The sequence below is a fragment of the Scylla paramamosain genome, chromosome 4 (assembly GCF_035594125.1).
Source record: "Scylla paramamosain isolate STU-SP2022 chromosome 4, ASM3559412v1, whole genome shotgun sequence".
NCBI classification, from domain to species: Eukaryota; Metazoa; Arthropoda; class Malacostraca; order Decapoda; family Portunidae; genus Scylla; species Scylla paramamosain.
In genome coordinates, this window is record NC_087154.1 from 13,701,861 (window position 1) to 13,728,244 (window position 26,384).

Here is a 26,384-nt window from a genome sequence, read left to right on the forward strand (position 1 = left end):
GAGGTTGTTAATGAGAAGGGAAAGACAAAGCTTAGTCAGCGAATTTCTTGTACGGCTGGTGTTGATGTGGTGTTCATGCAAGGAGATGAAGGATGCATGTTATGACGTGAGGCCGACACGAGGCTGATTTTATCACCGTCTTTAATGGATAACGATGAGCAGTGTAGGGACCCAGGAAGCAACCGAGGACGATAGGGACACATTACTGAGGACACTCGGAAGACGTGTGTTGTTGCAGGAAACACAAGTAGATAGAACTACCTAGAACACCTGTCAGAAAAGGCGTGCGCGTTACTTAACGATCATCCCAAGACCCATAACAAGTAAGTTTAACAACTATCTGTGAAAGAATACATTATTCTATAAGTAACGTGCAGAATCATACCTGTATTACACAACTTATTCATGCAGAATATTGTCTATGACCATTAAAGTATGTCTTCAGATTTTGACCGAATATAATAAACGATTCGCGTCATCTTATGGATCTGAAAAACCTTCTCCCCCTTTCGGCGGTAATGATCTTTTATTAATTTTCATTGGGTTAACCCATTTCTTTGTAGAGGTTCACAGTTGAAAGTGTACACACACACACACACACACACACACACACACACACACACACACTGACACACACACACACACACACACACACACATATATATATATATATATATATATATATATATATATATATATATATATATATATATATATATATATATATATATATATATATATATATATATATATATATACTCGTATATGGTGAAAAAGAAGGAACAGGACGAAAAAGGTTGGAAACTACAAGGTAAAGGATTAATGATAACACTTAAAACATTTGTGTGCAATTCAATTTCTGTAACTATTCTGTTTATCCCGGGGAAGACCGGTTGGCTCTGTCCTATTACTATGCTGTATTATTATTATTATTATTTTTTTTTTTTAACAATCAGTCAATGTGTGCATTATTTATTTATTAGTTTTCTCTGTATTTCTCCCCACGCCTCCGTGTTTCTGAGCTCCTCCATTAAGCCGTCTCTATTTCAACTTCTTATACATTTTCTGATATTTACAGTATATTTTAATCTATGCAATGTACAGTATTTATCATGTAAAGCCTTCAGGAGAATCAACACGTTTCACAACATGTTAAGAAATAGATGAATGAATAATTACATTATTAATAACACCTGGACTGTGTGAGTGTGAGAGCTGGTATTACCTATACACGAACTACCTTCATTGAGCCAACTAGCCTTTAACAGACGTCTTGTATACTAAGATTATGATATGTTATGTTCCTCCTGGCAGCGTCCACCCGGGGCATTGCTCTTGTATTCCTCCGCGATATTATCGAACATGTCCCGTCATAGACACTCATTATAAAATTTTTCTCTACTTTCAACACTTTGATAAAGGATATGTTGGAAACAACTCGTTGGTATGTTTATTATTATATTACAGAGGAGGATATATGTAATACTTGATATTTATATATGGAACTGCTTAGTTGCTCGGCGTTGAGGTAGACCGCAGTACAGCTTGAGGATAAGCAATAGACAAGAGATCTGTTAAGGTTTCGGTAGCAGAACCGATTCGTAAAAACAAAATCGCACCAAGAATATAAGTTTAAGAAATCTAACACTTTTTAAAAGGATTCGGGTACCTATACTTGAGAGTTCTAGTCTTGTTGCATCAATTCAAACAGCTTTTAGTTTACATATAGCGTGTCGGCGTGTTGTGAGTGAACATTAAACCTCCGACATGGGTTTTTTAGTGGAAGTTGAAATTATATTGTAAAATTATGGATCCTTTTACATTGATGAGGCTTCAGGGAGGCTGTGAAGGTGAGTGTGTGTATAACAGTTTGCTGTATGGAGTGATGGAGGGGTTTGTTTACATGGGAAGGAGAACACCTCGAGGCTGATGTGCAGTTAAACGTCAAGAATTTCCACCTATGAAGTTACAGATTACTGTTCGGAGGGAGGGAAGGTATTGAAGGAGAAGCATCTCATTTATGTGCTGCGGATATTCATGCTATAAAGTTTGATGCATTCAATGTAACGTTTTATCACGTGTCAATCGATGTCTTAGAACTTTTTAAGTGAAACGGTCGTTTGTCAGATTTGAGTACCAGGGAAACCTCACGCCAGAATCAGTAGCAATATGGTGGTTAAAGTGTCTTTTATAAGGTTATTTTCTGTATCCGAGATCACCTGTTTTGAATTGTAGGTGTGGATAGCAGTTATTGTGGGTAGAGCTTTGTTGGTTAGGTTCTTGACATTTGCTAAGAACTGTTTCGACGAGTGTTAACGTTGAACCCACTCCTTAGTGTCCCCTTTTCTAGCAATGCCAAGTTTGTTCAGAAAATTATGATGCACTTAAAAGTCATAGGTGTAGGTATGATTTTGGGGCACTAGTGTCGACGTGGGGTCCCCGGCTGGCACGGCCGCGTCTGGCAGGTTTGAGTTGCCATTTGTGCATTTTCCTTGCAGTGTTACCAGGTTAGGTGAGGCTCTCTCTCTCTCTCTCTCTCTCTCTCTCTCTCTCTCTCTCTCTCTCTCTCTCTCTCTCTCTCTCTCTCCAGATAAGATATATGATCACTATTACATTGCTAAATTTGCATGGTCTCTCTCTCTCTCTCTCTCTCTCTCTCTCTCTCTCTCTCTCTCTCTCTCTCTCTCTCTCTCTCTCTCTCTCTCTCTCTCTCTCTCTCTGACCACACATTGACACAACAGCTATAATGTGAGAGTGAGTATGCACATTTAACAGTGTGATAATGATATGTCTGGAGAGAGAGAGAGAGAGAGAGAGAGAGAGAGAGAGAGAGAGAGAGAGAGTAGTAGTAGCAATAGTAGTATTAGTATCCTCGCCTGACCTGGTAACACTGCAAGAAAAATACACAACTGGCAAATCAGACTTGCTGGATGTCGCCTAGCCAGAAGGGAACCCAGTGTCAACACTTGGGCCGATTTTGGTAAATTTTTACTCCTGCATCAGTCTCTCTATTCCAGATGAAACAGTTTTTTTCTTTCTGGTAGTTTTCTCCCTAGTTTATCTGCATGTTGTTTTTCCCACAAATCATTAGTTTATTTTTTACCCCCACCCTACCTCCCATCAGAAATTAATGTTTTGTGGTAAAAATGGAAAGCAGGTTAATACAAAGCTGACTGAAGTCTACCAGAAAAAAATAGTTTCATCCTCATGAATAACTAATCACAGCAGTGACACACCATTTTCTCCACGAGAGGACTGGCTGCCGCTTGGCCGTGGCCGCCAGCCTGCTCTCACCACCACCATCACCTAACCCAGCCCAACAAAACTAACCTAATCTTACCAAACTAATCAAATCTTGCCTACCTATCCTAATCAAACTAATCTAACCTAACTTAACTAACCTAACCTAACTAAACTAACCTAGCTAAACTAACCTAACCAAACCAAATTAGCATAATCTAACTAAACTAATCTAACCTAATCAGACTAGCCTAACGTAACTGGCATGTCTAAGGAATGAATATGAAGCTGTTATTTTATTTTTGTAAAATCTGCCAATGCACTGGAAATAACTGAGGTGACATTCACCACCGACAGTAAAATTTGGCGATGCACTGGAAATAACCGAGGTGACACTCACCGCTGACAGATGTCTTCCTCAGACTAATTCAAATATTTCAGATTGAGCTACTTCCCTCTCCTCAGGATGAAATAAAATGCTATGATTGGCTAAATTAATTGTGTATATTTTAATGGCCAATGGCTGCATTCCCAAGCAAAAGAACCAGTCACCATGACTAATTTTGTGCCTGTGCAACAGATGTGACATATGCACACTTGGACGAACACACCTTCATCACCGTGTCTCAGTGCTCAGCTGCCCATCGCACACATGTTGTCATGGCAGTGAGCAAGCTTATTTTCCCAAAAACAGATAAATCTTTAAAAATTGCTGTCAGCATTATAAACAATTTGCATTGGGTATATATATATATATATATATATATATATATATATATATATATATATATATATATATATATATATATATATATATATATATATATATGAGGTTCAGATTACTCAATGAGAAGCTTGATATGATGAGAATGGTAAGAAAAGCCATGTTGAGACTGTTGTAAAAGTAAAAGAATACCATGAGACTGGTGTAAGAGTAAAAGAATACCATGATTTTATTCATACATTTGATAAACAAATCTAGAAATTAAATAATCACTTGCCATATTTTAATTGTACCTTTCAGTGGTAGTGAAGGACAATATGTGTAATTTTAGGTGTTTTTGAGAGAAATCTAGAAATTAGGTAACTGCTTATTGCAATTTTTGGGTGATATTGAAATAAAGCTAGCATTCTTCTCTGAGGTTACTACTTACTGCATCTGCAGTATTGTAGTGTCTGAGTTTAATGCAGCATACTTTCTGATGCTTAAATAAAATCAGTAGAAAATTAGGCTTGCACTCTTGCACCTGTCTCAACATGGCTTTTCTTACTCTTCTCATCAGATAGAGCTTCTCATTGAGTAATTTGAGCCCCATATATATATATATATATATATATATATATATATATATATATATATATATATATATATATATATATATATATATATATATATATATATATATATATATATATATATATATATATATATATATATACACACACACACACACACACACACACACACACACACACACACACACACACACACACACACACACACACACACACACACACACACACACCACAAATTGTTTGTAATCCTGACAGCAATTTTTGAAGATTCATCTGTTTTTGGAGAAGCAAGCTTGCTTGCTGCCATGACAACACTGGGAAGTGATGCACCTTCTCATGTGATGATAGGTGGGCACTAATTTACCCTGGTGAAGGTGTGTTCATCCATGCGTGCATATGTCATCTCTGTTGCGCAAGCATGAAATTAGTCACGGTGATTGATTATTTTGCTTGAGAATGCAGCCACTGTTCAGTTAAAAAATACAAGATTAATTGAGCCAATCATAGTGTTTTATTTCATCCTGAGGAGGGAGAAGTGGCTCAATTTGAAACATTTGAATTAGTCTGAGGAAGATATCTGTCACTAGTGGGTGTTGTCTCAGTTATTTCCAGTACATTGTCAAATTTTATGAAGATAAATAAGGCAACGACTTCATTTCTTAGCATTACCAGTTAGGTTAGGCTAATTTGGTTAGATTAGTTTAGTTAGGTTGTTTGGTATAGTTTGGTTATATTTTGTTAGGTTAATTTAGTTTGGGTAGATTAATTTAGTCAGGTTAAGTTAGTTTGGTTAGGTTAAGTTAGTTTTAGGTTGAGTTAGGTGGTGATGGTGGTGACAGCCAGGTGGCGGCCATAGGCAAGTGGCAGCCATTACTCTTGGAGGGAACATTGCCAGTGAGTGTTACTGCTGTGTTACTTATTTGGGGGGACGAAACTTTTTTTCTGATTGATTTTGGTCAGTTTTGTATTAATCTGCTTTTCATATTTACTGGAAAAGATTAGTTTCTGATGAGGGGTTGGGAAGGTGAAAATATAAATTAATGATTTGTGGGAAAAACAGCATGAGATTAATTCAAAACAGGCTGAATAAAGATAGTTTTGTCAGGAAAACAGTAGGCTAGCTGTATCTCAGTATTCCCTTTTCATTTTTTTTTCTGGGTTATTATTCATATTATTAATGCATGTCTTTTTTACTACCTTATCAAAGGCTTTCAGTTACTCATATATGCATTCCACTAACCTTCATCACTCTCGGAAAGTCATTATTTGGGTAAAAATGGCACAAAATATTTCCCTTGAAAAATAGTGAATATAAATTCATGGTGATGTCATTCTTCTCTTATAGCAGGCTGATTGTGTTATTATTTTATTCCTTTGCCAGTCTTAACATGACTCTGCTTATCCTTTTCAAATAACAGAGCTTTTCATTGAGTAATTTGAGCCTCATACATACTCACCACAAATTGTTTATAATTCTGATAACAATTTTTAAAGTTTAGTTAGGTTAGATTAGGGTATGTTAGTTTTGTTAGGTTAGTTTAGTTTGGTTAGGTTACTTTGGTTTAGGTTAGATTAGTTAGGTTTAGTTACTTTTATTAGGTTGGGTTAGGTGGTGGTGTGTGACAGCTGGCTGGCAGCTACGGGTGAGTGCCAGCCAGCCCTCTTGGTGGGTGGGGAGGAGCATTGTAAGTGATGCTAAGTGTTACTTATTTGTGAGGGGGGGGAAAAAAATGGTAGATTTTGGTCTGTTTTGTATTAATCTGCTTTTGGTTTTTATTACAAATTAATTTCTGAGGGGATTGGGTGAAGAGTGGTAAAAAAATGAAAACTAATGATTTGCAGAAAAAAAGGCCAGGAAAAAAATAGTTTTGTCTGGAATAGAGACTGGTGAAAGAGTAAAAATTTACCTTGATTGCTCCCATAACCCATCCTCCTTTACCTGCTGTGCATACCATTGAGCAGATGGGAAATTAGCAGAGACAAAAGAACCAATAGGATTAACTCATTCGTCACATTACTGTTTCTGCTTGTCATCTTAAAGCATTTCAAAGAGCCAGCCTGGGGGGTGGATTCTGCCTTCAGTTTGAATTATGGTTTGTGAGGGTTGTGAAGTGCACATCTTGAATGTGGTTAAACAGTATTTTTGACAATCATGCTTCATTATAGATGAAATAGTGTGTGCTGCCCAGAACAGTGATATACCCTACTGTGCTAACGAGAACAGTAATGTGCCCTACTGTGCTTCTGAGAGCTGATATGCCCTACCTGTGACAGAAGGTGCAGATATAGGCAGTCAAACTGTACTTTCTCTTATAATAAGATCAAGTGTGACATGCACCCTCAATAAGGTATGCTTATGGCAAAAATCAGGTTAGATTAGGGTTAGGTTAGGTACTGCAGTGAAGCCTTGGTTTTCAAAGTTAATTTGTTTCTGAATGCCATTCAAAATACGAAATGTTAAAAAACTGAAACTATTTTCCCCATAGGAATCAATGTAAAATAGATTAATCCATTCCCAAACACCTGTCCACCATATCTTAGCAGTTAATGATCGACACTCCCACTGCTAAGATGGCCGCTCCACATCTCCAGCTTAGAATTTTTTTTAATCTAGAAAGGATGTACTGAATGAACTTAGTGACACAGAACTCATCAAAATATACTGTTTAGACCATGCAGGTTTTTGTTACTGATCTAGTGAGAGAAGAGTGACATAGAGAGGAACAACCCACTTATTGCCAAAATTAAGGTGATCATAACACTTAGATATCTTGCTGCTGGGAAAAGCTACTGGGAAAATGCAGTTGTGCAGTAGTGATGGCATTGTGGGTCACAGAGAGAGCCACAGGAGACTTGGGATAACTCCTGAGTGCTAAACCGTTTTTGTTTACATCTAGGTTCTTCATCTTCAATGAGATTACATTTACCTTATTTCAAAGATTGAATTACTGTCATACCCTCTGTCTCTCTCCTCTAAATATATAAAAAAAAGAAATTTTTATAGAAACTATAAATTAGTAATAAATGGCAGCTTTTGCTACATCTTTTAGTTTTTGAAATCAAGTAACTTTGTTAAAAAACTGGCAACCAAAGCAATTATGAGTTAAAATTTCTGTTAAAAAAATCAAGTTATTCAGAAAGGGAGGCATTCGTTAACCGAGGTTTCACTGTACAGTAAAATCCCTCTTATCCGGCATCAACAGGACTGCCGACATGCCGGATACTTGAATATTGCCGGATACTTGAATAAAAGTGAAATTATGTCCACAATCACCACCCTACACTCACACATCTTACCATAACAAAGATCAGCTGATCTTAATCAGCAGCTGATCTGATCAGCTGCTTAAGTGTAAGCACAACACGCTTCCTTTTTTCTACAACTTTAGGCATGATGAAGGCGTCAGGCGATAAACAGTGCACACGCGGGACTGAGTCACTGAGTAAACACAGTGCAGTGGGCCGCGGGTGGCATGAAGCAGTGTGCTCTGGTGGCAAGGCGACAAAGTATGCCTCGTGCGGGAATTTTAATCGATTTTATGAGTACACATTGATTTTTTTATTGATTTTAAGGCTTGGGGAAAAATGTGCCGGATACTTGAAGCTGCTCGATACTCGAATGCCAGATGAGAGGGATTTTACTGTACTTGTTCTTTAGTCAAAACTATATTTTTCTGATAGATTTTGCTATGTTTTTAATAACTGATGTTTGCTTTTTCATTGGAAATTGCCAGTTTCTTCTTACTCAAGGTCAGATGAGTAATGTAAAAACTAATGTTTTTCCAGAAAAACAAACATCAGATTCTTTCCAAGCACAGGAAAATCTATCAAAAAAGTATATTTTTTACTCAAAAACAAGTGTTAATAAAGAAATAATTAGCCACCTTTGTTTTGTTTTGACAGACAAGTGACCAGAAATTCTGACATCTCTGAAATTTTAGTTATAATGTTAAGATCTCAATGATTGCTACTGGATTTATTATCCATTTATTTTTTTATGTGGTATAGTGTACAGTTTTGGTTCTGGAAGATCTTTAAATTGTGCATACCTATATATTAATTTAAAGCCTAGGTGAATTTACTTCCAAAACAATGTACCTAACACTGAGCTCATGCCATTGTGCAGTGCAGTGGGGCAGAACTGCCATTATAAGGTGAAGCTCCTTTGCATTATCAATGAATATATTTAGTGTCCCACAGAGTTAAGATGTACTACAGGCATGTACCAGGAATGTTACATCTTTCCATCCTGTCTCTTACAGAATGGGATATGGGATGAAGGAGTTACATCTCAACTTTAAGGGAATATTATTAAGTGGCAAGAAGTAAAACTGCAGGATGTTATTAGTAAATCTTATTGAAAACTAGACTACCATAATCACTCAATCACTGTCTGCTGTCATCTTGTTCACTGTTTGTGACAGTTCCAAAAATGGAGGATGTGACCAAGTTTTTGTTGCCCAGCAGTTGTCTTGTTAATGTGTAATGTTTATGTTTTTTGGATTGTTTGTTGTATTTTATTTATTAGTTACATTATTCTCTTCTTTTATGTTTTTCATATTTTCTGTTGTCAAAATTGCGATGCGTCTTTGATGCCAAGAAATATGGTATGTGAAATGTATGTGATAGACCAGCTATAGATGTACATTAAAATTGTTATAGTAATATAATGTAGTACAAATAGTTTGTATTTTTATGTTATACAGAATATATGACTTTATACATGAAGTGGCGTCCATATTAGTAGCATAGTTATATATATATATATATATATATATATATATATATATATATATATATATATATATATATATATATATATATATTACCTCAAAATCCTCAAATTGAGTGTGAATATCTTCAGTGTCCTAGAATCCCAAATCTAATCAACACTGCTGGGCCGCCAACAAAACATTGTGAGAGGTGGCCACTAGGTGAGCTGAAGTATTAAGCAGGCTGAGTCGACAAATTTGTGTTTGAAGGAAAATTCATGTTCAGGATTTTAAAATATGTCTATGCCATTCAGATTCGGAAAAAATAATGTTCAGGCTTAATCTACATTATGTGTTTTTAAGAATTTAAAAGGCTTTGAAGTTTTGTTACTTACTTCTCATTTACATTGTATAGCACAAAAGTTTTGCGAAACATTCCTTTTATATTTTGTTAAAAATTTTTGCCAGATTGAAGTATGGAGAAACCACATGGGGTCAGTTTTGAAGATGGCTCCCCTGACACCAAATGGGAGAAAGGAACAACAAGTGGAAGGGAATTGTCCTCATGTGGTTCGGCTTCAGGTAAACATGATCACTATAATAGGTTCGAGCTTGGTTGTTACTATTATCAGGAACTTGCATCATGATTGCAGATTAAACATACCATTCAAAGACAACTATATAAAGTTCATGTAAATAATTACAGTTAGTCATGCTGATTGCATGTATGTCTTTAACATCTGCTTTTGAGAGTTTTTTATTTATTTATTTTTTTATTTATTTATTTATTTTTTGTTATCATGGCCCAATATATTTATGCATTATTATTATTTATATTTATTTTACTATTTCATTTCATTTCATTTTATTGGTTATTTTTTTATTATATTATTTTTATTATCATCATCATCATCATCATTATTATTATTATTATTATTATTATTATTATTATTATTATTATTATTATTATTATTATTATTATTGTTATTTATTTATTGTTTTTTTTTAGGGTTCAGTAATCACATACCTATACCAGCCCTTCCTACAAATCCATATCATATAATATAGCAGTACTGTTTATCACAAACATTTTTCCTATCTTCCATCTTAAAAAGCTATCCATTGAGCAAGCATAATCTGACACCATCAGCTCCACATCCCCTGTCCGATTTCAGTGATTTCACTTTTTATTGCATCTGAGATGATTATTTTAACATATAGTTATTGAATGTTTTCTGTAGAGGCACAGAACAGTGTTTATCAGTCTGTTGGTCACTGAAATGAGCAAATTGTTATCATTTTTTTTTTTTTTTTTTGAGGGGTTAGAAGAGGAGAAGGACTTGATAGCAAGTTCATACTGCAAAAGTGATTGATCTTGAACAAGCAAGAAGCAGAAAAAGGATAGAAGCAGTGAAAGGTGAAGAAGTGAGTTGTAAAGTAGAATGAGATTTTAAGAGAGGAAAACAGTCATTTCAAATGAAAGTTCTCTAAGTATAAATACAAAGTTGAAGCATATGATAAAAGTGTTGAGGTCATGGAAGAACAGAAACTGGAAGGAAGAGCAACAACACAAGGAAGTAGATTTCAAGAGGGATACAACAGCAGATGACTGAGAAAGATTTATCAAATGTAGTAGTAAGGATAATGAATGAAAAGGAAAGTTTACTGAAAGATACATTTGAAAAGGAAAATTGTATATTGTTATTCAGAGTGAAAGAAGAAAATGGTGATCAAACATAAAAAGGAAAAGCATGAGAGGAAAGTAGCTGAGGGGATTGTAAAGGTGGTTCTAGACAGTGAGCAAACTGAGGTGTAGGAAGTATACAGGATGAGAAAATACAAAGAGGGAAAATGTCAGCTTATGTAGATTAGGTTTAGGTCACAGGATGCAGCTAAGGGAGTTTTGGCAAAAGCATGGGGACTGGCAAAGCATGACAGTTCAAAGATGTATATAAGAAAGGACATCAAGTGTGGAATAGAAGTAGAGTGCCTCAAATGAAAAATGAAGCAAAGGAAAAAATGAGAGCAGAATGGAGGTAGAAAAATCAGTTCTACTGAAGGGTGCTCAACATAATACAAAAGAAATGGTTTGCGTAAGTGAAAGAAGAACTGAAAGTTGCATACATAAATGTGAATGATCTATTGTTAGTGATAGAAATTAAGGACTGCCATAGACAAGCAGAACTAGATATAAAGGATAACAAGGGCATAACAAGCAGGAAATATAGAAACTGTGAACATTGGCATTAGTGAGTATAATGGATGGATTAAAAACAGTAAGTGCTATTATTGGTTATAAAAAAGTAATAAATAAATAAAAATAATCTGGTTTCAGTGGAAGTAGAATATGAGGAATGAGAAACAGAAATGCTGAAGGTAGGAGTTAGAAAGAAGTGAGGGAGGAATAAAGGATTTTGTGGTAGTGTATGTTCCACCCAAAAACTAAGAAAGAAGTGAGGGAGGAATAAAGGATTTTGTGGTAGTGTATGTTCCACCCAAAACTAGGTCATGGACTAAAAATTATGAGGAAATGGTAAGAAGCATCAAAATTGGATTTGATGTTCTTCAAGGAGCCTGAAATGATGGAGCAATTATTGTATAAGAACCTACTAGGAAAGAATGACTATATGTTGGTCAAGATTTAAATAACCAACCAAAGGATAGAAGAAAAGAGAGGACTACTGAAGAGAGATATTTAATTTTAGCAAGGGAAAGTTTGAAGGACTCAAAGTTTAAAGAAGTAGACCAGCAGCTCCCATAGAGCAAAAAAGATAGAGGAAGAATAGGAAATATTACTAACAGTTTACAATGACAAAGATTTGTGCCAAAGGGGAGAGAGTTGAAAGAAAAGGACTGGTTCGATAGAAGGTGTGAAGAAGTAAGGAGAGAGGAAGAAAAGCATGAAATAGTTGGAGAAAAAGATGAACTATGAAGGAACAGCATAAAAAAGAGAAATGACTGTGTCAGGACACAGAGAAGAAAAAAATTTGAAGAGATTAATAGAAGATTGTGAAGACCAGCTTAAATTATGGCACCTTCTGCTAAATTGAGTAATGCGACACAAAAAATTCAGAAAACAGCATTTGGAAGTCCCTCTCTCCACCCATCTGTTATGTGCTCAGCACAGAGTCCTGATATGGGTGGTACTTGAGCCTTCCATCACTTAAAGCTTATGCACTTCACATTTTTGTCTGAAATCATACCAAGACTGTTCTCCAACTTGCCAAAAACTCTTTTTATCAATAGGAAATGTCAAAATCTTTCCAGATCTAACTCTGCTTGTGACTTATGCCACCTAGCCAAAAAAATCTCTGATAATGTTTCTTTTTCATCTTTCCCTTCTGTATTTCAATATGATGACACCACTGCCCTTTCATCTATCTTTAAAGCTGATTTCTTTGCTTAATCCTTTCCGAAAAGCTTTACCATGGATGATTCAAGGCATATTCCTCTTTCTCCTCCACCCTTCAGCACTTCATGCCTTCTATTAACATTCTTCATAATCATACATTCCATGTCATCACCAGGCTTTACCCTCAGAAGGCTTATAGGCCTATGTTCCATGCCATCACTGGGCTTTACCCTCAGAAGGCTTATGGGCTTGATGGGATCCCCTCTGTTGTTCTCCAACACTGTGCCTGTCATCATCTACCGTTTCTTCCTGCTGGAAGTTTACCTATATTCAGTCTATTCATAAAAAGGATGACTGCCCTTATTCCTCAAACTATTCCTTACCTTTGATAAGTTTTTGAATCTAACCTCAACAGGAAGATTCTTAAATATCTATCAATTGACAACCTTATGTCTTCGCCAGTATGGAATCCATTGTGGCTGCTTTACTGGTGATCTGGCCTTCTGTACTGAGTATTGGTCAACCTGTTTGAGGGTTCTTAGTGAAATTTGCTATTACTCTAGACATCAAAAGCATTTGATAGAGTCTGGCACAAAACCTTAATTTCCAAACTTCCCTCCTATACCTTGTATCTTTCTAACTTCATTTCAGGTTTCCTATTTGACAAATCTATTGTTGTTGTGGAAGACAGCAACTGTTCTTCTCCTGTTCTTCGTCAGGGTTCTGTTCTTTCACCCACTCTGTTATTCATAAATGATCTTTTAAATCAAACTCGTTATCCTATCCATTCCTATGCTGATGGTACCACTGCACTTTTCCATGTCTTCCTGGATGTCCAACCCTTCAAGAATTAAGCAACTCCCACAGGAAAGCCACAAAACCCCTGATTTATGATCTTAGTAAAATTTCTGATTGGTACAGAGTAATCTTTGTGTTGTTCAGTACCTTAAAATTCAATTCTTATTTCCATCTACTGAAGACAGATTCCAGATAACTATCCTCTCTTCTTCAGTCTCTCAATTGTTCCCATCTTCTATTCTGAACATCCCTGGTTCGTCCTTTACTAATGATATAAATTGGAAACTTCTCATCTCATTTCTAGCAAAAAACAGCTTCTACGAAATTAGATGTTCTGAGCTGTCATCGGCAGATTTTCATCCCCCTTGCTGCTAACTCTATAGGGGCCTTATGTGTATGTGCATGGGGTATGCCTGCAGGGTTTTACTCAATCTGCACTTTTGAACAGGGTGAAATCAAAAGCATTTCATCTTGTCAACTCTTCTCAAACATATTGCTTTCAGTCTCTCTCTCTTTTTGCTGATATTTTTACACCACTTGTTCTTCTGACTTTGCTAACTGCTTACCTTCTAACCTCTCATGGCCTTGCTGTACAAGAGCTTCTACTTTCTCTCATCCCTGTTCTATCAACTTCTCCAATGGAGAGTTAACCAGTGTTCTTAATCTTACATTCCTTTCACTGGTAAACTTGAACTCCCTGCCTGCTTGTGTCAGTATTTCCCTCTTCCTATGACGAACTTTTTCAAGAGGGAGGTTCCAAGACACTCATCCTCCAGTTCTGGAATGTCATTCTGGCTTTGTCTTTAGGGACTGGCACCTCAGTGGTCTTTTTTGTTTTTTGTCCTTTCATTGCTCTAAGCCAGTGTTCCCATTACTTAAAAAAAGCATGTTAAGTGGTATGCTTTCTTGGTTTAAGGACATCTGTTATATCTAAAGTTATATTTAGAAAAAAAGATGAACCTTGGCATAAAGATGGTTTCCTGTTATGATCTTGAGTATCACTAGTGTATCCTCTATTGTACAAAAAATTTTGTACCATGAAGCCATCTTAGTTTTACATTGCACTGCTGGATATAAATAGACTGTCAGTCTTGTATCACATGCACTGACTAGAAACAGCTCACTATGTCCACTACCGTTTCAACACAGCATCAGGGACACGCGTATAGTTATCACTAAACCTGCTGACTGGTGCGCTGTTGTTGTTTTTGTTAGATTTTGTTTCCAAAACACAGTTTGACTACTAGTTGGGTACTGAGTGTTGAGCTTAATTTCCACAAGAGTGCAACAAGAAACTTATGAAATTATATGAATCCTATTTCACTTTCAGGGCTCTCAGAACCAAATGACCACCTTCATATAAATATAACCTATGTTTAGAATTGCTTGAGCTTTTACAGAATATATACATATGAATACCAAACTTCATATCTCAATCATTGCCTTAAAATTATCTTATGTAGATATCTGCAACTTCATTGCAAAGGGAGTTGACCAGATACCATATTAAATATCCTAGCAATCACTGACAATTGCAGACTTACTGGCAGCCCCTAATAACCTAATAAGTTCGTATTTGAGGGTGAGGGACATGATGCAAGAGAGAAAGATGGGTGGGTAGACAGTATTTACATGGCTTTTAATAAGGTTCCACACTTAAGATTAAAGTGGATATTTGAAAATAGTGGTGGAATAAAGAACAGTTTTTTTTAAATTTAATGAAAGGTTTCTAAATGATAGAGATATGAGAACAATAATAAGACCATGAATCTACTTGGAAAAAAAGCTTGAGTGGTATCCCACAAGGACCAGTCATGTTTCCTATTCATAAATGACATGATTGAAGTGGTAAATTATAGGAGCCTATGAAGATGATGCCAAAATACTAAGGAGAGCAGAAAGAGAGGAAGATTGTGTAGCTTTACAGCAAGACCTGGATAGAGCTGTTGATTGGTGCCACATAAGATAAATATATGACTTCAGGTGAAGCTTTTATTTTATTTTTTTTAATTATTATTATGTAGGAAGGACACTGGCCAAGGGCAACAAAAATTTAATAAAAAAAAATGCCCACTGAAATGCCAGTTCCATAAAAGGGTCAAAGCAGTGGTCAAAAATTGATGAATAAGTGTCTTGAAATCTCCCTCTTCAAGGAATTCAAGTCATAGGAAGGTGGAAATACAGAAGCAGGCAGGGAGTTCCAGAGTTTACCAGAGAAAGGGATGAATGATTGAGAATACTGGTTAACTCTTGCGTTAGAGAGGTGGACAGAATAGGGGTGAGAGAAAGAAGAAAGTCTTGTGCAACGAGGCCGCGGAAGGAGGGGAGGCATGCAGTTAGCAAGATCAGAAGAGCAGTTAGCATGAAAATGGCAGTAGAAGACAGCTAGATATGCAACATTGCGGCGGTGAGAGAGAGGCTGAAGACAGTCAGTTAGAGGAGAGGAGTTGATGAGACGAAAAGCTTTTGATTCCACCCTGTCTAGAAGAGCAGTATGAGTGGAACCTCCCCAGAAATGTGAAGCATACTCCATACATGGACGGATAAGGCCCTTGTACAGAGTTAGCAGCTGGGGGGTAAGAAAAACTGGTGGAGACGTCTCAGAACACCTAACTTTATAGAAGCTGTTTTAGCTAGAGATGAGATGTGAAGTTTCCAGTTCAGATTATAAGTAAAGGACAGACCAGGGATGTTCAGTGTATAAGAGGGGGACAGTTGAGTGTCATTGAAGAAGAGGGGATAGTTGTCTGGAAGGTTGTGTCGAGTTGATAGATGGAGGAATTGAGTTTTTGAGGCATTGAACAATACCAAGTTTGCTCTGCCCCAATCAGAAATTTTAGAAAGATCAGAAGTCAAGCGTTCTGTGGCTTTGCTGCGTGATATGTTGACCTCCTGAAGGGTTGGACGTCAATGAAAAGACGTGGAAAAGTGCAGGGTGGTATCATCAGCGCAGGAGTGGATAGGACAAGAAGTTTGGTTTAGAAGATCATTAATGAATAATAAGAAGAGAGTGGGTGACAGGACAAAACCCTGAGGAACACCACTGTTAATAGATTTAGGAGAAGAACAGTGACCGTCTACCACAGCAGCAATAGAACGGTCAGAAAGGAAACTTGAGATGAAGTTACAGAGAGAAGGATAGAAACCGTAGGAGGGTAGTTTGGAAATCAGAGCTTTGTGCCAGACTCTATCAAAAGCTTTTGATATGTCGAAGGCAACAGCAAAAGTTTCACCAAAATCTCTAAAAGAGGATGACCAAGACTCAGTAAGGAAAGCCAGATCACCAGTAGAGCGGCCTTGACAGAACCCATACTGGCGATCAGATAGAAGGTTGTAAAGTGATAGATGTTTAAGAATCTTCCTGTTGAGGATAGATTAAAAAACTTTAGATAGGCAGGAAATTAAAGTAATAGGACAGTAGTTTGAGGGATTACAAGTCACCCTTTTTAGGAACAGGTTGAATGTAGGCAAACTTCCAGCAAGAAGGAAAGGTAGATGTTGACAGACAGAGCTGAAAGAGTTTGACTAGGCAAGCTGCAAGCAAGGAGGCACAGTTTCAGAGAACAATAAGAGGGACCCCATCAGGACCATAAGCCTTACGAGGGTTTAGGCCAGCGAGGGCATGGAAAACATCATTGTGAAGAATTTTAATACGTGGCATGAAGTAGTCAGAGGGTGGAGGAGAGGGAGGAACAAGCCCAGAATCGTCCAAGGTAGAGTTTTCAGCAAAGGTTTGAGTGAAGAGTTCAGCTTTAGAAATAGATGTGATAGCAGTGGTGCCATCTGATTGAAATAGAGGAGGGAAAGAAGAAGAAGCAAAGTTATTGGAGATATTTTTGGCTAGATGCCAGAAATCATGAGGGGAGTTAGATCTTGAAAGGTTTTGACATTTTCTGTTAATGAAGGAGTTTTTGGCTAGTTGGAGAACAGACTTGGCATGGTTCCGGGTAGAAATATAAAGTGCATGAGATTCTGGTGATGGAAGGCTTAAGTACCTTTTGTGGGCCACCTCTCTATCATGTATACCACGAGAACAAGCTGTGTTAAACCAAGGTTTCGAAGGTTTAGGACGAGAAAAAGAGTGAGGAATGTACGCCTCCATGCCAGACACTATGACCTCTGTTATGCGCTCAGCTCACAAAGACGGGTCTCTGACACGGAAGCAGTAGTCATTCCAAGGAAAATCAGCAAAATACCTCCTCAGGTCCCCCCAACTAGCAGAGGCAAAACGCCAGAGGCACCTTCGCTTAGGGGGATCCTGAGGAGGGATTGGAGTGATAGGACAAAATAAAGATATGAAATTGTGATCGGAGGAGCCCAACGGAGAAGAAAGCGTGACAGCATAAGCAGAAGGATTAGAGGTCAGGAAAAGGTCAAGAATGTTGGGCGTATCTCCAAGACGGTCAGGAATATGAGTAGGGTGTTGCACCAATTGCTGTAGGTCATGGAGGATAGCAAAGTTGTAGGCTAGTTCACCAGGATGGTCAGTGAAGGGAGAGGAAAGCCAAAGCTGGTGGTGAACATTGAAGTCTCCAGGAATGGAGATCTCTGCAAAAGGGAAGAGGGTCAGAATGTGCTCCACTTTGGAAGTTAAGTAGTCAAAGAATTTCTTATAATCAGAGGAGTTAGGTGAGAGGTATACAGCACAGATAAATTTAGTATGAGAGTGACTGTAGTCGTAGCCAGATGGTGGAAAACTCGGAAGATTCAAGAGCGTGGGCACGAGAGCAGTTAAGTCATTGCGCACATAAACGCAGCATCCAGCTTTGGATCGAAAATGAGGATAGAGAAAGTAGGAGGGAACAGAAAAGGGGCTACTGTCAGTTGCCTCAGACACCTGAGTTTTAGTGAGGAAAAGAAGATGAGGTTTAGAGGAGGAAAGGTGGTGTTCTACAGATTGAAAATTAGATCTTAGACTGCGAATGTTGCAGAAGTTAATGAAGAAAAAGTTGAGGGGGGTGTCAAGACACTTAGGGTCATCGACAGAAAGGCAGTCCGACCTTGGGACATTTATGGTCCCCTCCCCAGATGGGGATTCCGAGGCTGGTGTAGGAGTTGCCATGATGATCTTAAAATTTTTGAGTGAAGAGTGTGTGTGTTATTAGGTGCTTGTAGTTTTGTGTGGAGGAAGAGAGTTGTCTTTAGAGGGCAGGCTGTGACTGCCCGCTTGTGTTGTGAGACACAAAGGGAAACATTCAATGAGGTCACAGCTGGGTTTAATGATAAGTTTACAGCACCCCCTGAACAGTGCTTTAGACCTCACTGGGAGTAATTATCGTTTCAGCAGGTGTCTACTGCTTCCTCCTATCAAAGCTTGCAATTTATTGATGTATGTAAGGATAGTTTTCACTTATATGAATGAAGATTTCATTGAAAGACTGATTATGACCTTGATTTGATATAGATTAGAGTGCTGTGGAGGTGGTGTGGTCATCCAAAATAAAACAAAATGTAAACAAGTTGGAGATAATACAAATTTTTTCCTCTTTTATGTAAAAGAGCCATTAACCAAGGGCAACAAAAAAAAAATGTATATAAAAAAGGCCCTCATAATTCCCAGTTCCTATAGAGATTCCAAATAGAAAAATCAAATAATGGAGGATAAATGTCTTGAAACCACCTTCTTGAAAGAGTTCAAGTTGTAGGAAGGAGGAAATACAGAAGCAGGCAGTGAATTTCAGAGTTTACCAGAGAAAGGGATGAATGATTGAGAATACTGGTTGACGCTTGCATCAGAAAGGTGGACAGAATAGGGGTAAGAGAAAGAAGAACAATTTGTGCAGTGAGTGCAGTAGGAGGGGAGGCATGCAGTTAGCAAAATCAGAAGAGCAATTAGGATAGAAATAGCCAGAGAGGCAATACTGCAGTGATGAGAGGCTGAAGACAGTCAGTCAGAGGAAAGAGTTGGTAAAATGAAAAGGTTTTGATTCCATCCTGTCTAAAAGAGCAATATGAGTGGATCCCCCAAATCATGTATAGCATACTACATACATGGATAAATGAGGCTCCTGTACAGAATAAGCAGCTGGGGGGAGACAACTCAGAATGTCTAACTTCATAGAAGTTGTTTTAGCTAGAGATGAGATGTGAAGTTTCCAGTTTGAATTATAAATAAAGGACATATTGAGAATGTTCAGTATAGAAGAGTGGGACAGTTAAGTGTCATTGAAGAAGTGGGGATAGTTATCTGGAAGGTTGTGTTGAGTTAATAGATGGAGGAATTGAGCTTTTGAGGCAATTAACAATACTAAGTTTGCCCTGTTCTGTCCCAATCAGAAATTTTAAATTGGATTCCCTGTGTGAACTGTTTAATTCCTGAAGGGTTGGACGTCAATGAAAAGCTGTGGAAAAGTGCAGGGTGGTATCATCAGTGTAGGAGTGGATAGGACAAGTTTTGTTTAGATCATTGATTAGTGATAGGAAGAGAGTGGGTGACAGGACAGAACACTGAGGAACACCAATGTTAATAGAATTAGGAGAACAGTCACATTAGCCTAGAGAGGCAGGAAATTAAAACAATAGGGCAGTAGTTTCAGGGATTAGAATATGCTGAATGTAGGCAAACTTCCAGCAAGAAGGAAAGATAAATGTTGATAGAGTTGGAAGAGTTTGACTAGGCAAACTCCATAAGCTTTCTGAGTGTCATTGACAGTGAGGGCATGGAAAACATCACTGTGGAGCATTTTAATGGGTAGGTAGAGTGAAATAGTTGGAGGGTGGAGGAGAGGGAGGAACAAGCCCTGAATCGTTTAAGGTAGAGTTTTTCGCAAAGATATTAGGAAAAAAGTTCAGCTTAAGAAATAGATGAGATGGCAGTGGTGCCATCAGGTTGAAATAAAGGAGGGAAAGATGAAGGAGCAAAGTTATTGGAGATGGTTTTGGCTAGGTGCCAGAAGTCATGAAAGGAGTTAGATCTTGAAAGATTTTGACACTTTCTATTAATGAAAAAAAATTTTGGCTAGTTGGAGAACAAACTTGGCATGATTCTGGGTAGAAATATAAAATGCTTGAGATTCAGGGGACAGAAGGCTTAAGTATGTTTTGTAGGCCACCTCTCTATCATGTATAGCACAAGAAAAGGCTGTGTTAAACCAAGGTTTGAAAGGTTTAGGTAGAGAGAAAGAGTGAAAGAGAGGAATGTATGCCTTCATGCCAGACATTATCATCTCTGTTATGCACTCAGCACACAGAGACGGGTCTCTAACATGGAAACAGGTTGGAATCAAAAGCTTTTCGTCTCATCAACTCCTCTCCTCTAACTGACTGCTTCAGCCTCTCTCTCACTGCCGCAATGTTGCATCTCTAGCTGTCTTCTACTGCCATTTTCATGCTAACTGCTTTTCTGATCTTGCTAACTGCATGCCTCCCCTCCTCCTGCAGCCTCACTGCACAAGACTTTCTTCTTTCTCTCACCCCTATTCTGTCCACCTCTCTAACGCAAGAGTTAACCAGTATTCTCAATCATTCATCCCTTTCTCTGGTAAACTCTGGAACTCCCTGCCTGCTCCTGTATTTTCACCTTCCTACGACTTGAATTCCTTCAAGAGGGAGGTTTCAAGACACTTATTCATCAATTTTATGACTACTGCTTTGACCCTTTTATGGGACTGGCATTTCAGTGGGCATTTTTTTTTTATTAGATTTTTGTTGCCTGAGATCCTGAGGAGGGATTGGCATAATAGGACAGGATACATATATGAGGTTGTGATCAGTGGAGCCCAATGGAGAGGATAGGGTGACAGCATAAGCAGGATTAGAAGTTAGGAAAAAGTCAAGAATGTTGGGCATATCTCTAAGATGATCAGGAATATGAGTAGGGTGTTGCACCAATTGCTCTAGGTCATGAAGGATAGCACGGTTAAAGACTAGTCCACCAGGATGGCCAGTGAAGGGAGAGGAAAGCTAAAGCTGGTAGTGAACACTGAAGTCTCCAAGAATGGAGATATCCACAAATTTGAAAAGAGAATGGGTTCCACCTAGGAAGTTAAGTAGTCAAAGAATTTTTTATAGTCAGAGGAGTTAAGTGAGAAGTATACAGCATAAGTAAATTTAGTTTGAGAGTGACTCTGTTGTCATAGCCAGATGGTGGAAAATTCGTAAGATTCAAGAGTGTAGGCTTGAGAGCAGATTAAAGTCATTGCACATAAAGATGCAACATCCAGCTTTGGATTGAAAATGAGAATAGAGAAAATGGGAGGGAACAGAATAGGGGCTACTGACAGTCACCTTAGACACCTGTGTTTCAGTGAGGAAAAAAGATGAAGTTTAGTAGAGGAGAGGTGGTGTTCTACAGATTGAAAATTAGATCCAAGGCTGTGAATTTGCAGAAGTTTATGAAGGATAAGTTGAGGTGAGTGTCAAGACACTTAGGGTTGATATGAGAAGAGCAGTCTGACCTGGGAACAGTTTTTGGTTCCCTCCCCAGATGGGGACTGGCTGGTGAAGGAGTTCCCATATTTAATTTAGAGTTTTGAGTGAAGGATGTGCATGTAATTAGGTGCTTGTAGTTTTGTGTGAAGGAAGAGAGTTGTCTTTCGGGGGCAGGCCATGACTGTCCCATTGTGTTGTGAGACACAAAGGGAAATGATCAGTGAGGCCACAGCTGTGCTCTTGATATATTCACAACACCCTCTCATCCAGTTTTTGAGACCTCACTGGGAGTAATTATCATTTCAGCAGCTGTCTACAGCCTCCTTCTCATAGCTAGCTATAAAGATGTCACAACTAATAAACCACAAGTAATGTCTGTTCACTTTGAGTCTCAGTGCTTCAAATCATCTGCAACATACTAAATTTTATTGAATTATGGCACTGTTTGCTGATGAAGTTGACATTAAAAGGTTGATAAATATTGTAAAGACTAGATACTTTTCAGGTGTTGTTCTTCACTTATTTGTTACCCTAGCCTTACTGCAATACATACATGGATTTCCCAAACTATTTCTTCTGTTCATTTTATTTCCATTGTGACAGTAATGGATTGGTTTTATAACTAACTGTACATTGTGATGATGGATTACTGTATATGTAATTAAATACATTACTGGTATTTTGTCGTTAATGAAAACCTAGATCTTCAAATTTTCTTGGGTTTCTTTTGTCTTGGTGGGTTGAGTTTGCCAGGAAGGTTAGGCCTATCATCCATTAATCATATTTAGGCCAAATGAAATTATTTTCTGACTTGAAATTTTATGAAGATAAGGTTGTACCCATATGGACAGCAATATATATATATATATATATATATATATATATATATATATATATATATATATATATATGTATATATATATGTATGTATGTATGTATGTATGTATATATATATATATATATATATATATATATATATATATATATATATATATATATATATATATATATATATATATATATATATATATATATATGACTGCTTTTATTTTTTCAGATGGGAGTAATTTTTAAATGGCACTTGTTACAATAATTTATGTAATTAAGAAATTATTGAAAATTTTTATGTGTATTTACTTTGTTTCATTTCAAGATGTCTCCCATTTCAGGTCCCACATCCTCAACAAACACAAGTGTGGGAGGCAGAATAGAAGAGAAGATGGAAGTTGATGACCCTCTTCTCTTACCCTCCTTAGCTTCTCTGCCTTCTAGCTCCTCTATAACAATCACCAAAGCTTCAGTAGCTCAGCAGCGACCTTCTCAATCTCCATCCTCATCATCCACACCATGCTCCACAACTGCACATGTTCCCAGTTCACATCCCTCTGTATCCAGAACTCTACCATCAACTTCATCTTGTGACCCCATTTCTTCAGCCAATAGAGCAGTTCTAGGTCCTGATATGATGCCCACTATCCCACTTGTGCCAGTCCAGGTCCCATGTGGCCGTGGTAGCATAGTTTCTCTCCCAAAAATCCGTGGTCGTCCCAAGGGAATGCCTCTCAGCCCATCAAGAGGTGGTAACATTCATATAAGAAGAGGAATGAAAATAAGAAGAATTGGTTTGTAAGTAACTTACATAATTGATTTTGTGGTTTTGTAGAAGATGAATTAGGTAAGAGAGGATTTTTTGACAACAGAAGATTATTTAATTCCTGTCACTTAGTTTTACTCTTTATGTAATCAATTTTGACCTCTGTTTTAAGTTTTTTGTTCAGAAATGTCTATGTTCCTTTTATGAAGTTGGGGTGGATTTTGCATTTAAGAGGAATGTTCAGTCTTTTATGAAGATGACAGTAAGGTCTCTTTCATGCTTCCTTATTTTTTATTTTATTATTATTATTTTTTTTATATTAGTGAGTTACAGAAGTATCTTTTAGCAAAAGAATTATAGGCTTCATGCTCCATATTTAAAGGCAGCAACATTAGAAATAAAGAAATAATTAATTCCTCAACAAGAAAATGGAGAGTATAACAGATTTAAATTTTAAATATTGTGATGATGGTGTCAGTGAGGTATTCAGTCTTTTCTCCTTATAGACATTATTATTACCAAGCCCTAGCTTGGAAGCACTGCCACCACTATCATGGCCACTGACACCTCTGCTGTATTATTTCCATGTTATGTTAAACTGTAATATCATCTAAACTTTTTCTACTTTCTTGCTTTGAAATTATTCATCTGCTCACTTCTAGGTCTAGCCAAAAATATCTCCAATGAATTTGCTTCTTCTCCTTTCCCTCCTCTATTTCATCCAGATGGCACCACTGCTATTACATCCATCTCCAAAGCTGAACTCTTCACTCAAACCGTTACGCCATGGTCACCTGGTGACAACCCTTATAGATAATAAAATGGTCACTGCCATGGTTTTCCATGCAGTATTTAACCATTACATCAACCTTTCTACTCTCCTGTTTGGAAATTATATCTCTTTAACATGTACTTGATGTTACAGATAGTTAAATTCATGTTGTCTATAGCATCAAGATCAAGATTCAAGGGAGGTCAAAGTTACCATTTGCCATCATAAATTTTAGACATTGAAGGTCTCTCTCTCTCTCTCTCTCTCTCTCTCTCTCTCTCTCTCTCTCTCTCTCTCTCTCTCTCTCTCTCTCTCTCTCTCTCTCTCTCTCTCTCTCTCTCTCTCTCTCTCTCTCTCTCTCTCTCCCTCTCATTTTTTATTTATATATATATATATATATATATATATATATATATATATATATATATATATATATATGTATATATATATATATATATATATAAATAGATAGATAGATAGATAGATAGATACATACACCTGCGGAAACAATAATTACTCCCAGTGAGGTCTAAAGCACTGTTCAGGGGGTGCTGTGAACCTATCATTAAATCCAGCTGTGACCTCACTGAACGTTTCCCTTTATGTCTCACAACCCAAGGGGGCAGTCACAGCTTGCCCTCTAAAGACAACTCTCTTCCTCCACACAAAACTACAAGCACCTAATAACACACACACCCTTCACTCAAAAATTTTTAAATCATCATGGCGATTCCTACACCGGCCTTGGAGTCCCCATCTGGGGAGGGGACCATAAATGCCCCCAGGTCGGACTGCCTTTCTGTTGACGACCTTAAGTGTCTTGACACCCCCCCTCAACTTTTTCTTCATTAACTTCTGCAACATTCGCAGTCTAAGATCTAATTTTCAATATGTAGAACACCACCTCTCCTCTTCTAAACCTCATCTTCTTTTCCTCACTGAAACTCAGGTGTCTGAGGCAACTGACAGTAGCCCCTTTTCTGTACCCTCCTACTTTCTCTATCCTCATTTTCGATCCAAAGCTGGATGCTGTGTTTATGTGCGCAATGACTTAACCTGCTCTTGTGCCCACGCTCTTGAATCTTCTGAGTTTCCCACCATCTGGCTATGACTACAGAGTCACTCACACACTAAATTTATCTGTACTATATACTCTCACCTAACTCCTCCAACTATAAGAAATTCTTTGAATACTTAACTTCCAAAGTGGAGCACATTCTGACGCTCTTCCCTTTTGCAGAGATCTCCATTCTTGGAGACTTCAATGTTCACCACCAGCTTTGGCTTTCCTCTCCCTTCACTGACCATCCTGGTGAACTAGTCTTCAACTTTGCTATCCTCCACAACCTATAGCAATTGGTGCAACCCTACTCGTATTCCTGACTGTCTTGGAGATACGCCCAACATTCTTGACCTTTTCCTGACCTCTAATCCTTCTGCTTATGCTGTCACCCTTTCTTCTTCATTGGGCTACTTCAATCACAATTTCATATCTGTATCTTGTCCTATCGCTCCAATCCCTCCTCAGGATCCCCCTAAGTGAAGGTGCCTCTGGCATTTTGCCTCTGCTAGTTGGGGGGACCTGAGGAGGTATTTTGCTGATTTTCCTTGGAATGGCTACTGCCTCCATGTCAGAGACCCGTCTTTGTGTGCTGAGCACATAACAGAGGTGATAGTGTCTGGTATGGAGGCGTACATTCCTCACTTTTTCTCGTCCTAAACCTTCTAAAATTTGGTTTAACACAGCTTGTTCTCATGCCATACATGATAGAGAGGTGGCCCACAAAAGGTACTTAAGCCTTCCATCACCAGAATCTCATGCATTTTATATTTCTGCCCAGAACCATAGCAAGTCTGTCCTCCAACTAGCTAAAAACTCCTTCATTAATAGAGTGTCAAAACCTTTCAAAATCTAACTCCCCTCGAGACTTCTGGCATCTAGCCAAAAAATCTTCAATAACTTTGCTTCTTCTTCTTTCCCTCCTTTATTTCAACCAGATGGCACCACTGCTACCACATCTATTTCTAAAGCTGAACTCTTCACTCAAACCTTTGCTAAAAACGCTACCTTGAACAATTCTGGGTTTGTTCCTCCCTCTCCTCCACCCTCTGACTACTTCATGCCACCTATTAAAATAATTCGCAATGCCCTTGCTGGCCTAAACCCTCGAAAGTCTTATGGACCTGATGGCGTCCCTCCTATTGTTCTCCGAAACTGTGCCTCCTTGCTTGCACCTTGCCTAGTCAAAC

At 37.8% G+C, this 26,384-nt stretch overlaps 1 protein-coding gene across 1 annotated transcript in view; it reads left to right on the top strand.

The window, feature by feature from the left end:
• Positions 1 to 1,691: 1,691 nt before the first annotated feature.
• Positions 1,692 to 26,384, top strand: part of LOC135099765 (histone-lysine N-methyltransferase 2C-like) — a 157,089-nt gene continuing 132,396 nt past the window's right edge. The window contains exons 1-3 of the mRNA XM_064002278.1: positions 1,692 to 1,850; positions 9,717 to 9,830; positions 22,938 to 23,394. Coding sequence (XP_063858348.1) covers positions 9,725 to 9,830; positions 22,938 to 23,394 — 563 coding nt within the window. The 5' untranslated portion in view covers positions 1,692 to 1,850; positions 9,717 to 9,724. The remainder of the gene's footprint in view (positions 1,851 to 9,716; positions 9,831 to 22,937; positions 23,395 to 26,384) is intronic.